This window comes from Zonotrichia leucophrys, chromosome 25 (assembly GCF_028769735.1).
Source record: "Zonotrichia leucophrys gambelii isolate GWCS_2022_RI chromosome 25, RI_Zleu_2.0, whole genome shotgun sequence".
Lineage (NCBI taxonomy): Eukaryota > Metazoa > Chordata > Aves > Passeriformes > Passerellidae > Zonotrichia > Zonotrichia leucophrys.
The window spans coordinates 2,076,892-2,088,763 of NC_088194.1; the positions used below are offsets into that span (position 1 = coordinate 2,076,892).

At 51.5% G+C, this 11,872-nt stretch overlaps 1 protein-coding gene across 1 annotated transcript; it reads left to right on the top strand.

Annotated features, from left to right (window-relative positions):
* Positions 1 to 64: 64 nt before the first annotated feature.
* On the top strand, positions 65 to 11,629 carry PRPF3 (pre-mRNA processing factor 3). The gene is made up of 16 exons (XM_064732640.1): positions 65 to 180; positions 1,912 to 2,067; positions 3,989 to 4,119; positions 6,970 to 7,116; positions 7,218 to 7,301; positions 7,407 to 7,627; positions 8,297 to 8,603; positions 9,130 to 9,296; positions 9,715 to 9,797; positions 9,909 to 10,052; positions 10,217 to 10,316; positions 10,418 to 10,531; positions 10,625 to 10,743; positions 10,995 to 11,078; positions 11,163 to 11,224; positions 11,387 to 11,629. The coding sequence occupies exons 2-16, from the start codon at positions 1,923 to 1,925 to the stop codon at positions 11,531 to 11,533; spliced, it is 2,055 nt and encodes a 684-aa protein (XP_064588710.1). The 5' UTR covers positions 65 to 180; positions 1,912 to 1,922; the 3' UTR covers positions 11,534 to 11,629.
* The last annotated feature ends 243 nt before the right edge of the window (positions 11,630 to 11,872 follow it).

Sequence of the window (11,872 nt, forward strand, 5' to 3'; positions counted from 1 at the left end):
GCGGGGCGATGGGCGGGGCTGAGCGCGCGCGCCTCTTTGAGGTCCCGCCTTCCCGGCGGCCCCCGCGCGCCCCCGGCCGCGCACGCGCCGCGCGCGCGTTTCCGCTTCCGCCCCGACGCGCCGTCACCGTCAGGGGCCGCCGGGCCGGGACCGGGAGCGGCGTGAGGGAAAACGGCGCCGGTGAGGGAAACTGGGGGGCCTCGGAGGGCGTGCAGGGAACGGAGGGAGCGGGCGGGTTGGCGGGAAGGAGGGAGGGCGGGAGGCGGTGGCGGAGGTGGCCCCGGGCCCGGCGCGCCGCGCTGAGGGGGCCGGGCCGGGCCCCGGGCGGAGCTCCGCGGCACCGGGGGATGCCGGGCCCTGCGGGAGCGGGGTCGGTGGGAGCGCCGTGTCTCCGGAGCTCCGTGTGTCTGTCCGTGTGAGGCAGAACCCCGGCAGTGCTCCGCCGCGTTCATTGATCCCGGTGCCGGGGTTGTGTCCCCTCCCCACGGCGGCTCCGCTGTCCCGGTGTGACACGGGAACAGCCGGGAAGTGAAGTGAAGCCGCTGCTTTCCCGGAGGAGGCTGACCTAGCTCTAATTACACGAATTTTGTGGTTTATTACGGACGCGCTCAGAGCTGTTGGTGTCTCGGGGCTGTGATTTGTGAGTCCCGCTTGCCCTCAGCCTCTGCAGGCTCAGAACGCGTGGGGGAAACACCGGGATTTGAGTTTGGGCTCTGTTTGAACCTGGCTGTAAGGAAGCTGCCAGGAAAAGCAGAACCTGCAGAGGTTTCCAGGCTTTGGAGGGAGCAGCAGTGACCTCCTGGAACTGCTCATGGACCTGGAATGGGGCCCCAGGACCCCAATTCCAGGAGGGATAACTGACCCCAGACCCCATTCCCAGGATGGATAACTGACCCCAGGAGGGATAACTGACCCCAGATCCCATTCCCATTCCCAGGATGGATAACTGACCCCATTCCCAATCTTAGAAAGGATCCCTGATCCCAGACCCCGTTCCCAGGAAGGATAATTGACCCCAGACCCCATTCCCATTCCCAGCTCTCCCAGGTGTCCATCCAGCTCCACCTCAGTGCCCAGCTCCAGCTCAGCCCTAAGGAGATTTCCCCAAATCCTATTAGGGCCCAGTTAAAAGCAGTTGCAGCCTCAACCCTGGCTGTGAGTGAGGGGATGTGAGTGCCAGAAACCAGCCCAGATTTGGGGCAGCCCCTTGGGGAAGGGGTTCAGGTTGTTTTGTGGGGTCAGTGGGGTCCCACATGTTCCCCTCTCAGTGCTTCTCTCTTTCCCAAACCCCATGGAGGGATTTGGGGGGCTCAGACCTTCCTCCTCATGTGGTTTATCTCTTTTTAACCCACAAAAGTTTTTCCCACCCGTGGAGCTGATCCCTGAGGGAGGAGGTGGTTGCAGGAATTTGCACCTTGTTAACAAAGTGACTAAATTACCATTTATCTCCTACAAAGGAAAAAAAGCCCAAAAGTTTCTTTCTTCAGTTAGGTAAAAGGACACTTTAGAAGATTTTAGGGACTTCACCTCAAACTTAAGGATAGGAAATTAGGCAAAATAAGATTTTAGGGATTTCACTTCAAACTTAAGGGCAGCCAATTGGACAGAAGCCAAAAGGTTTCACCTAAGCAATTAATTAGAAAAACAAAAGAACAAATTACTTTTGTGGGATGTTTTACTATAAACAAGAGCCTCTTCAAGAGCCCCTAGCTCAAGTTTTCTCTCTAAAGAGCTTTGCTATTTTGCCTTTTATTAAAACTTTTCTGTTTCCAACACCACCTACTAATTTTACCCCACCTACAGCAGCAGAGCTACCTCAAGTGTGCCACATTTCTCCAAAGCCTCACCTCGCAGAGGTGATTTGGATGAGGTGATGAAGCCCAGGGCCCTGTTTGCTGTTTCTCCTTGCAGCCTGAGCAGAGATGTCTCTGTCCAAGCGGGAGCTGGACGAGCTGAAGCCATGGATCGAGAAAACGGTGAAACGAGTGCTCGGCTTCTCGGAGCCCACCGTGGTCACTGCAGCCCTCAACTGCGTGGGCAAGGGCATGGACAAGAAAAAAGCAGCTGGTATGTCCAGAGCTGGGCTTGGAAAACAGCCCAAAACCTCGCCAGGGTGGAGGGGCAGAGGCACAGGGGGGTTCTCTCGGGTGAGGAGGGGAAAATCTGTCAGGGCGGACTCAGAGCTGGAGGCCTTGGGATGTGTTAAAAATCAAAGTAAAAATTAATTCTTCATTCAATAAACTGGAAATGGTAATGGGAAATAGCCCCAAAACCTCGCCAGGGTGGAGGGGCAGTTCTGTCACACTCTGTGAAGTGAGGAGGGGAAAATCCATCACATTCAGCTGGAGGCCGTGGGATGAATTACCAAATACAACAAGTAAAAATTAATTCCTTATTCAAGGAACTGGAAATGAGCACCCCCAAAACTTGCCAGGGTGGAGGGGCAGGGGTACAGGGCAGTTCTCTTAATGGAAAATAGCCCCAAACTTTGCTAGGATGGAGGGGAAGGGGCACAGGGCGGTTCTGTCAGGTGAAATGGGGAAAATCTGTCAGGCCGGACTCAAAGCTGGAGGCCTTGGGATGTGTTAAAAATCAAAGTAAAAATTAATTCTTCATTCGATAAACTGGAAATGGTAATGGGAAATAGCCCCAAAACCTCGCCAGGGTGGAGGGCCAGTTCTGTCACACTCCATGAAGTGAGGAGGGGAAAATCCATCACATTCAGCTGGAGGCCGTGGGATGAATTACCAAATACAACAAGTAAAAATTAATTCCTTATTCAAGGAACTGGAAATGAGCACCCCCAAAACTTGCCAGGGTGGAGGGGCAGGGGTACAGGGCAGTTCTCTTAATGGAAAATAGCCCCAAACTTTGCTAGGATGGAGGGGAAGGGGCACAGGGCGGTTCTGTCAGGTGAGGAGGGGAAAATCTGTCAGGCTGGACTCAAAGCTGGAGGCCTTGGGATGTGTTAAAAATCAAAGTAAAAATTAATTCTTCGTTCAATAAACTGGAAATGGTAATGGGAAATAGCCCCAAAACCTCACCAGGGTGGAGGGGCAGTTCTGTCACACTCTGTGAAGTGAGGAGGGGAAAATCCATCACATTCAGCTGGAGGCCGTGGGATGAATTACCAAATACAACAAGTAAAAATTAATTCCTTATTCAAGGAACTGGAAATGAGCACCCCCAAAACTTGCCAGGGTGGAGGGGCAGGGGTACAGGGCAGTTCTCTTAATGGAAAATAGCCCCAAACTTTGCTAGGATGGAGGGGAAGGGGCACAGGGCGGTTCTGTCAGGTGAAATGGGGAAAATCTGTCAGGCCGGACTCAAAGCTGGAGGCCTTGGGATGTGTTAAAAATCAAAGTAAAAATTAATTCTTCGTTCAATAAACTGGAAATGGTAATGGGAAATAGCCCCAAAACCTCACCAGGGTGGAGGGGCAGAGGCACAGGGTGGTTCTCTCACCCTCCTTGAGGTGAGTAGGGGAAAATCCATCCTGTCAGACTCAGCTGGAGGCTTTGGGATGTGTTAAAAATACAGCAAGTAAAAATTAATTCTTTATTCAAGGAACTGGAAATGGTATTTTAACTAGGGTGCTTTTTTTGCCCATTACAGCCCTACTAGACTCAGCTGGAGGCCTTGGGATGTTTTACAAAATACAAGTAAAAATTAATTATTTATCCAAGGAACTGGAAATGGTAATTTAACTAAGGTGCTTTTTTTGCCCATTACAGCCCTGCTTTGCTTCTGCCTTAATCCCTTCGTTTAAAGCTCCTGACAACACAATCCACAGATCCCAGAGGCTTCCAGGTCTCCCTGTGTTTGTAGACTTGAACCACACTTAAATTGAATCACACCTGAAGTTTGTAGACTTGAATCACGTTTAAATTTAAGTGGTTTCCATTTCCCAAGGAATCTCTGGGTTCTCCATCCTCTTGCCCACCTCGAGCTCAGAATTCAGCACTGATGGGATTTTCCTCCTTTGCAGACCACCTGAAACCCTTCCTGGATGATTCCACCCTGAGATTTGTAGACAAACTCTTCGAGGCAGTGGAGGAAGGACGGAGCTCCCGGCACTCCAAATCCAACAGCGACCGGAACCGCAAACGGGAGCTAAAGGTGATTATTGATTATTGGTTATTAATTATTGATTGGTTTATTCCTGTGGCTGGGGGGCCTGCAGGCAGCACTGGTGCTCTGGCACACTCTCCTCTTCCAGAGAAGTACAGCTTGGAATGTTCAAGAGAAATGACTCCTCTCCATGGTGAAGTGTGGGAGCCTTTACCTTGAGGTTCTCTTTCCCAAAGCCGAGGTGGAAGCCTGGCTTTGGCTTTCTGTGAGGCTGCTGGAGTGAATCCATGGGCATCCATCTCCCTTCTCAGTGCTCCTTGTGCTTCTGTTTTCATTTGGAGCTGCTCCCAGTGATGTCCCATTGCTCCCTGTGCCCTGACACAGCACTGGGGCTCTGGTGGATGATCTGGGGGGTTTTCATTCCCTTTCTCCACCCAGAATCAGCAATAGGTGGTTTTTGGCAGCTCCTGTCCTAGCACAGGATTGATTCCAGCTGGGATTCCATTGCTCTGCTGTTTCTGCCTTGCCTGGGATGGTGGAAGGTGCATCCAAAGCTGTTTTCACTTCTTTCTTCTCTTGAGGCCTTCTCTCAGCATCCTGCAGAATTCCATTTTGCCATCACTCTGCCAAGTCTGACAGTTTCTCTCTGTGCTGCTCCTGCTCACAGTGATGTTCCTTTCACTCTTCCTGAGGTTCCTATTTCAGAGCACTCTGGGTTTCCCCAACATTGCAGTCAGCACTGAACCTCAGTGAGCCAGAGCAGTCCTGTCAGGATCTGCATCTCTTTGGGAGTGCTGGGACTCCCCATTTCCCTCCAGGAATTCTTTTCTGAGCTGGTCCCTGGGCCTGTGGGAGTGTGAGGGTTGAGCAGGGCTGGAGATCCAAGTGCTCCTCTGGGCATGGCAGAGGTGGGGACAGTGGCAGTGCCACCACTTGGTGATGGCAGCAGTGTGGGGAGAGCCTGCTGGGGAGAGCAGGTGATGGCAGCAAGGATCTGGTGATGGCAGAAGGATCTGGTGATGGCAGAGGGATCTGTGGTAGCATCAGGGATCTGTGATGGCAGCAAGGATCTGGTACTGGCAGGAGGGATCTGGTGATGACAGAAGGATCTGGTACTGGCAGGAGGGATCTGGTGATGGCAGCAGGGATCTCCCACCAGCAAAGTTCCATCTGGTGATGGCAGAGGGATCTGGTGATGGCTGCAGGGATCTGTGATAGCAGCAGGGATCTGGTACTGGCAGGAGGGATCTGGTGATGGCAGAGGGATCTGGTGATGGCAGAGGGATCTGGTGATGGCAGCAGGGATCTCTCACTGGCAGAAAGATCTGTGATGGCAGTAGGGTGATGGCAGAGGGATCTGGTGGTGGCAGAGGGATCTGTCATAGCAGCAGGGATCTGTGATGGCAGCAGGGTGATGGCAGAAGGATCTGGTGATGGCAGAAGGATCTGGTGATGGCTGCAGGGATCTGTGATAGCATCAGGGATCTGGTGATGGCAGCAGGGATCTGGTGATAGGAGCAGAGATCTCTCACTGGCAGAAGGATCCATGATGGCAGTAGGGTGATGGCAGCAGGGATCTGGTGATGGCAGGAAGGATCTGGTTATGGCAGCGGGGATCTCTGACTGCCAGAGGGATCTGTGATGGCAGCAGGAGCAGGGCTGGGGCTGCAGCAGGGGACCCTTCCCCAGTGAAGCCACAGGGCTGTCTGGCCTGAGCACTGCTGGAGTTCCTGGCTGAGCCAGAAGCTGGGCTGGGCAGCAAGAGCAGAAACTGCTCCTTCTTCTCTTGGCTCCTGGCACGGAGGGAGATGTTCCTCCTGCCAAATCCTCGCTCTTCTCTCTGCAATCCCATCTCTTGGCACTCATCCATTGCACTCTGGGTCTGTCTGGACCCTGCAGGAACACCAAGTGGTCTGTGAGGTGGGCAGAACTCTCAGACTGACTGAGGCTGCCCCAGCACAGGGATTCCTCCTGGCTCCTGTTGTCCCCATGGCGTCGGGCAGTGCTGGTTCCCCGGCCCTGCTGCCGCTCCTCGGTTCACTCTGGGGTAGGCCATGGCTTGGGAAGGTCAGGAACTGAACGTAAAGTTTCCACACTTTATACTATGGGCAAGTCCTTTCTCTTGAACTTGTAGGTTTTCCAAGAAGTACCTGTGTGGCTGAGGAAGTGTCCTTGTAGGATATGAACCGTTGTAGTGAAGAAGGGATTGCATCTAACGCTCCCAACCGGTGTGTATATTTTCTTTTCAAATAACACCTTGGCACACACACACACTACATCCAGGTTTCCACACACAAACCAGGCACTGATGATGGAATCCACAGATCCTGGGCTGGGCCTGAGCAGAGCTCTGTGGAAAATGTGCTGTGCCTTTTGTTTGGTGACGTGAGGCTGCTGAAAGCCCATCAGAGGGGCCAGTGCTCCATGTGCTTCTCTGGAGTGTGAGGGAATGCTGCAGGTGTCCCAACACTCCCTGGGAACAGAGCCACATCCTCCTTTTGCTTGGTAGGACAGCACAGATTCTTTCACCAAACCCTCTCAGGTTGGTGGAAGATGTGGAGATGTTTTTATCCCAGTCAGATCAGCTCTGGCCAGGCCATTTCTGTCTTTCCACATCTCCTCAGTGCCAGTCCCCCCTCTGAGCAGCCAGGGGAGCAGTGGTGCTGTTAGGCAGGCTCATCCCTGTGATGTCTCCTCCTCTTGCATGGACTTCATTGGTGTTTCTCTGGTGGGGGAGCAGGGCCCAGGCTGGGCTTGGGCTCAGCCTGCACGTGCCACCCTGGAATTCTGCGTTATGGAGCTGGAGCTGAGACATGCTGCTGGTTTCTCATCTCAAATCCTGCTCTGGGAGGAGAACATTTTGTTCTAACCCAGTTTTCTGCTGTTTCCTTACACTAGGATGTGTTTGGTGATGACTCTGAGGTGTCCAAGGAATCCTCTGGTGTCAAGAAACGGCGCATCCCGCGGTTCGAGGAGGTTGAGGATGAGCCTGAAGTCATTCCAGGCCCCCCATCAGAGAGCCCAGGGATGCTGACTAAGCTCCAGGTCAGTCTTAGCTGGGCTGTGTCCCCTCACAGTGCAGAGCTTATCCTAACTTGGATCCCAAACAGAGCAAAGGAAAACTCGCTGTCTGTTTTGTCCCACAGATCAAACAGATGATGGAGGCAGCCACGCGACAGATTGAGGAGAGGAAAAAGCAGCTGAGTTTCATCAGTCCTCCAACCCCACAGGTAACAGGCAAATCCCACACATCCCTGGCCCCTGTTTCAGCTGTGATATGTTTGCCTAAGTCTGCTGGAACAGGCATGGAGCAAAACTTCCTTCTCTTTCAACAGCCCAAAATTTCTTCCTCATCCCAGTCGGAGCGGCTCCCCATCGGCAACACCATCCAGCCCTCTCAGGCAGCCACGTTCATGAACGATGCCATTGAGAAAGCCAGGAAAGCTGCAGAGCTGCAGGCCAGGATCCAGGCTCAGCTGGCACTGAAACCAGGGCTCATTGGCAATGCCAACATGGTGGGACTGGCCAACCTGCACGCCATGGGCATCGCGCCGCCGTGAGTACCGGGGGGGAAGCCCAAAGGCTTCTCTGGGGAATTTACAGGCAACCCCAACAAGGGGAGAGATCAGTCAATCTGATGTTCTTAAAAGGCTAATTTATTATTTTATATTATTATTAATATTATATTATGTAAAATAATGCTATACTAAAGCTATGCTAAAAATTAGAGAAAGGATACAGATCAACGGCTACAAAGAATGATAGTGAAAACTCATGACTGTCTCTTCATTGGTCATTAAGTAAAAACAATTCACATTTAAACCAATCATACAAACTCCAGAGCACATTCCAAAGCAGCAAAACACAAGAGAAGCAATCAGATAATTATTGTTTTCGTTTTTCTCTGAAGCTTCTCAGCTTCCCAGGAGAAGAAATCCTGGTGAAGGGATTTTTCAGAAAATCTGACAATGACACTTCTCCAGTGCTGCTGGTTCCCCAGCAATGACATTAACTGCTGCTGAAGGAATAAATTTTATATTAAAAGAGGTGAAATGGAGATTCCTCCTCCTTGGCAGAGATTGGAGTCTTTTCTCCAAGGCTGGAGTCTCTTCTGTCAGTACAGATGAGCTGTAAAAATATAGAAACAGTTGAAATAAGCTCCAATTTCCTTTGATTTAGTGCTGTATTCACATTTGAATAGAACATATCTTATCCTGCCCCTCAGGAAAGTGGAGCTGAAGGATCAGACCAAGCCAACCCCTCTGATCCTGGATGAGCAGGGCCGGACAGTGGATGCCAGCGGGAAGGAGATCGAGCTCACCCACCGCATGCCCACCCTGAAGGCCAACATCAGAGCAGTGAAGAGAGAGCAGTTCAAGCAGCAGCTGAAGGAAAAGCCCTCAGAGGATATGGAATCAAACACATACTTTGACCCCCGGGTCTCCATAACCCCGGCCCAGCGGCAGAAACGCACCTTTAAGTTCCATGAAAAAGGCAAATTTGAGAAAATTGCCCAAAGGTTGAGAACAAAGGTATCAGAGGTCTTGGGTAGGAGGGGATTCTCCTCTCCTGGGCTGGCTTTGATTCTGAAGTTTTCCAGTCAAATTACCTGAAACTTTTTCTTAAAAACCCTGGTTTTGTTGGGATGGTGTGTGCCCAAGTCAGCACCTGTTGAAGGGCAAAATCTCCATTTTTTGACAAAACATTGTAAAGTTCTCAAGAAAACAAATCTCATTCTGGTTGAGTGATCAATCAGAAGTGGAGATTTAAAGGAATTTTGTTAAAATGCTCCAAGTTCTTGGGGAGAGAAAAAGTAGAGGGATGCAGTCCCTAGAGGGAGATGTTCCTTTGGGAATGTTCCATGGTCCTGAAAGGCTCAGGAACAAGAGCAAAGTTTTGGCAGGCTTGGGAGCTTCCCCTCTCCATCATGTGCTGTGTGGTTTCTCTCTGCTTCAGATTGTTTGAGAATCCTGATAAATCAGCAGGTGATTTGTGTTCAGCTCTTCACAGAGCTTCTGCTGGTTTGGAATGACCTTTCTGTTCCTTTTTCCTCCTCAGGCTCAGCTAGAAAAGCTGCAGGCAGAGATCTCCCAGGCTGCCAGGAAAACTGGGATTCACACTTCCACCAAATTAGCTCTGATCACCCCAAAGAAGGAGCTGAAGGAGGGGGAGATCCCAGAGATTGAGTGGTGGGACTCCTACATCATCCCCAATGGCCTGGATCTGTGAGTATTTCCAGGTGTTGATGGTTCTGCCACAGCAGGAATTCGGGAGCTGCACAGTGGGTGTGGGAAACATGTGGAAAATCAGGCCAGATGTTTGTGCTTGAGCATCAAATTCCACCTCTCATCTTGGAGAGATGGGTTTGCTCCCAAAGTTTCTCTGGGGGCTGTGGTAGGCAGCTGCTGTGGAGTTGCAGGGATATTTTAGCCCAAAGTTGAAGAAGTTTGGTTTTATTTATGATCTGCACAAGTTTTGTTCACGATGGATGTGGGGCTCTGCTTCTTAACCCCAAAATGTGGGGACACACCTGTACAATAACACCACCATGGGTGTCCTTCAGCCCATTGAGCTCTGGGTTGGGATTTGTGCAGGAATTCATGCTGGCAATTCTGCCATGATGCCCAACTCTCTCCTTTCTAGAAAAGGTGGCACGACCTCAAAGAAGGACGAATACTTTGGGATCACCAACCTGGTGGAGCACCCAGCCCAGCTCAACCCTCCAGGTACGGCCCTGGCTTTGGGCACATCCAGCAGCCCCATCCCCTCTGTGTGGCACTGCCAGTGTCCCCCTGGATCCTCCAGGGCACATTGCTGATGCTCTCATTTCCCTGCAGTGGACAGTGACACGCCAGTGACCCTGGGCGTGTATTTAACAAAGAAAGAGCAGAAGAAATTACGGCGCCAGACACGGCGAGAAGCCCAGAAGGAGCTGCAGGAGAAGGTCAGGCTGGGCCTGATGCCACCACCAGAGCCCAAAGGTGAGTGACAGCCAGGCCCTGGGCAGGCTTTGGGATTGCAGGGATCTGAAATCCACACAGACACTGGGTTTGTGTTTGTGCAATTGTTCTGGTGGGGAAAAGCTGTCCAGTGGGAGCTTCTCTCCCAGAGGAGCCCTCCCAGCACCTCTTCCATTGCCTTGCAGTGAGGATTTCCAACCTGATGCGGGTGCTGGGCACAGAAGCTGTGCAGGACCCAACAAAGGTGGAAGCTCACGTCCGAGCACAGATGGCCAAGAGACAGAAGTAGGTGGCACCTTGTACTGTGACATTTTGGGACACTTTTGGGTAGATTGAGTGCTGCTGTTTTGTTTAGGATCAGTCTTTTCAGTGCTGTTTGTTTCCAGGGCTCACGAGGAGGCAAACGCAGCGAGGAAGCTCACGGCAGAGCAGCGGAAAGCCAAGAAGGTGAAAAAGCTCAAGGAAGATGTTTCCCAGGGGGTTCACATAGCTGTGTACAGGTGAGTGAGCTCAGAGACAGCTCACAGGTGGGCACAGGGACCTCTCAGTTCTGTTTTTTGACAAATATTTTATTTTTTTCATCTTTTCTTTAGGGTTCGAAATTTGAGCAATCCAGCGAAAAAATTCAAAATCGAGGCGAATGCTGGGCAGCTGTACCTCACAGGAGTGGTGGTTCTGCACAAAGATGTCAATGTGGTGGTGGTAGAAGGAGGTGAGAACTTGGGTCACCACAGAGCGTTGTGGAGCTTGCCTCCAGCAGGAATTGCTGTGGAAATTGGTGATGGGGTTAGGGAAGGACAAGGAAGTGAGGAGGCAATTAGAAACTCAATTAATTACATTGTTAATGATGCAGAGCTCAGTAATCCAGTCAGAAAACCCAGATCATTCCATGAGGAAGGGAACCTTTGCTAGCTGCAGGTTAGGAGATTTTTCTGAAAATGTTGAATCTTGATTCTTCCACAGGCCCCAAAGCACAGAAGAAATTCAAACGTCTTATGCTGCATCGAATAAAGTGGGACGAGCAGACGTCAAACACAAAGGGAGAGGGTGAGAGATGCTGTGCTGCTGGGAGAGGGGGGAGTCCTGCTCCACCTCAGGGGCTAAATTAGCTTTATTGTGGGGTTTTTGCAGATGATGATGAGTCTGACGAGGAGTCTGTTAAGAAAACAAACAAATGCTCTCTGGTTTGGGAGGTGAGTTGTGGTTTAAGAAAACAAACAAAAGTGAGGTGGGATCCAACTTTCCGTCCCATTCCTTGAGCTGTAACCTAAATAAAACCACATACTGCTGTGTTCCCCACATCCCCTGGAGCCGGGTGGGAATTGAGGTGACACCTCACCCTTATCTCCCTCCAGGGCACGGCGAAAGATCGCAGCTTCGGCGAGATGAAGTTCAAGCAGTGCCCCACGGAGAACATGGCGCGGGAGCACTTCAAGAAGCACAGCGCCGAGCACTACTGGGACCTGGCGCTCAGCGAGTCCGTGCTCGAGTCCACGGACTGAGCCTGCCATGGCTGCTCCTGCCCCACAGCCCCTGAGCCACACAGCTCCCATCGCTCTCCTCAGCACCCCTATTAAAGACATATTTTTTAAAACAAATCGCCGTAGCGTTGTTTTGGGTCAAGGGGGAAAAGGATGAGGATGGTGCTGCATTTGACTTTGTGAGGTGGACAGGAGCTGCTTCCCCTCTTCCCCAAGCTGTGCTGAGGGAGGTCCGGCTATGTTCAGGTTGGACATGAGGGAATTTCTTCGAATCCCCATCCCTGGTTCTGTGCAAAGAACGACTGGATGTGGTTCACACAGTTTCTCTGTGCCAATCGGTCACGGGTTGGGCTCAGAAGT

What these genes read in the sequence shown, in the direction of transcription:
- PRPF3 (XM_064732640.1), top strand. Translation starts at nt 1,923, where the DNA reads ATGTCTCTGTCCAAGCGGGAGCTGGACGAGCTGAAGCCATGGATCGAG. An exon ending in GGACAAGAAAAAAGCAGCTG is followed by an intron (nt 2,068 to 3,988) that starts GTATGTCCAGAG and finishes CCTCCTTTGCAG; the next exon opens with ACCACCTGAAACCCTTCCTG. An exon ending in TGTGGTGGTGGTAGAAGGAG is followed by an intron (nt 10,744 to 10,994) that starts GTGAGAACTTGG and finishes ATTCTTCCACAG; the next exon opens with GCCCCAAAGCACAGAAGAAA.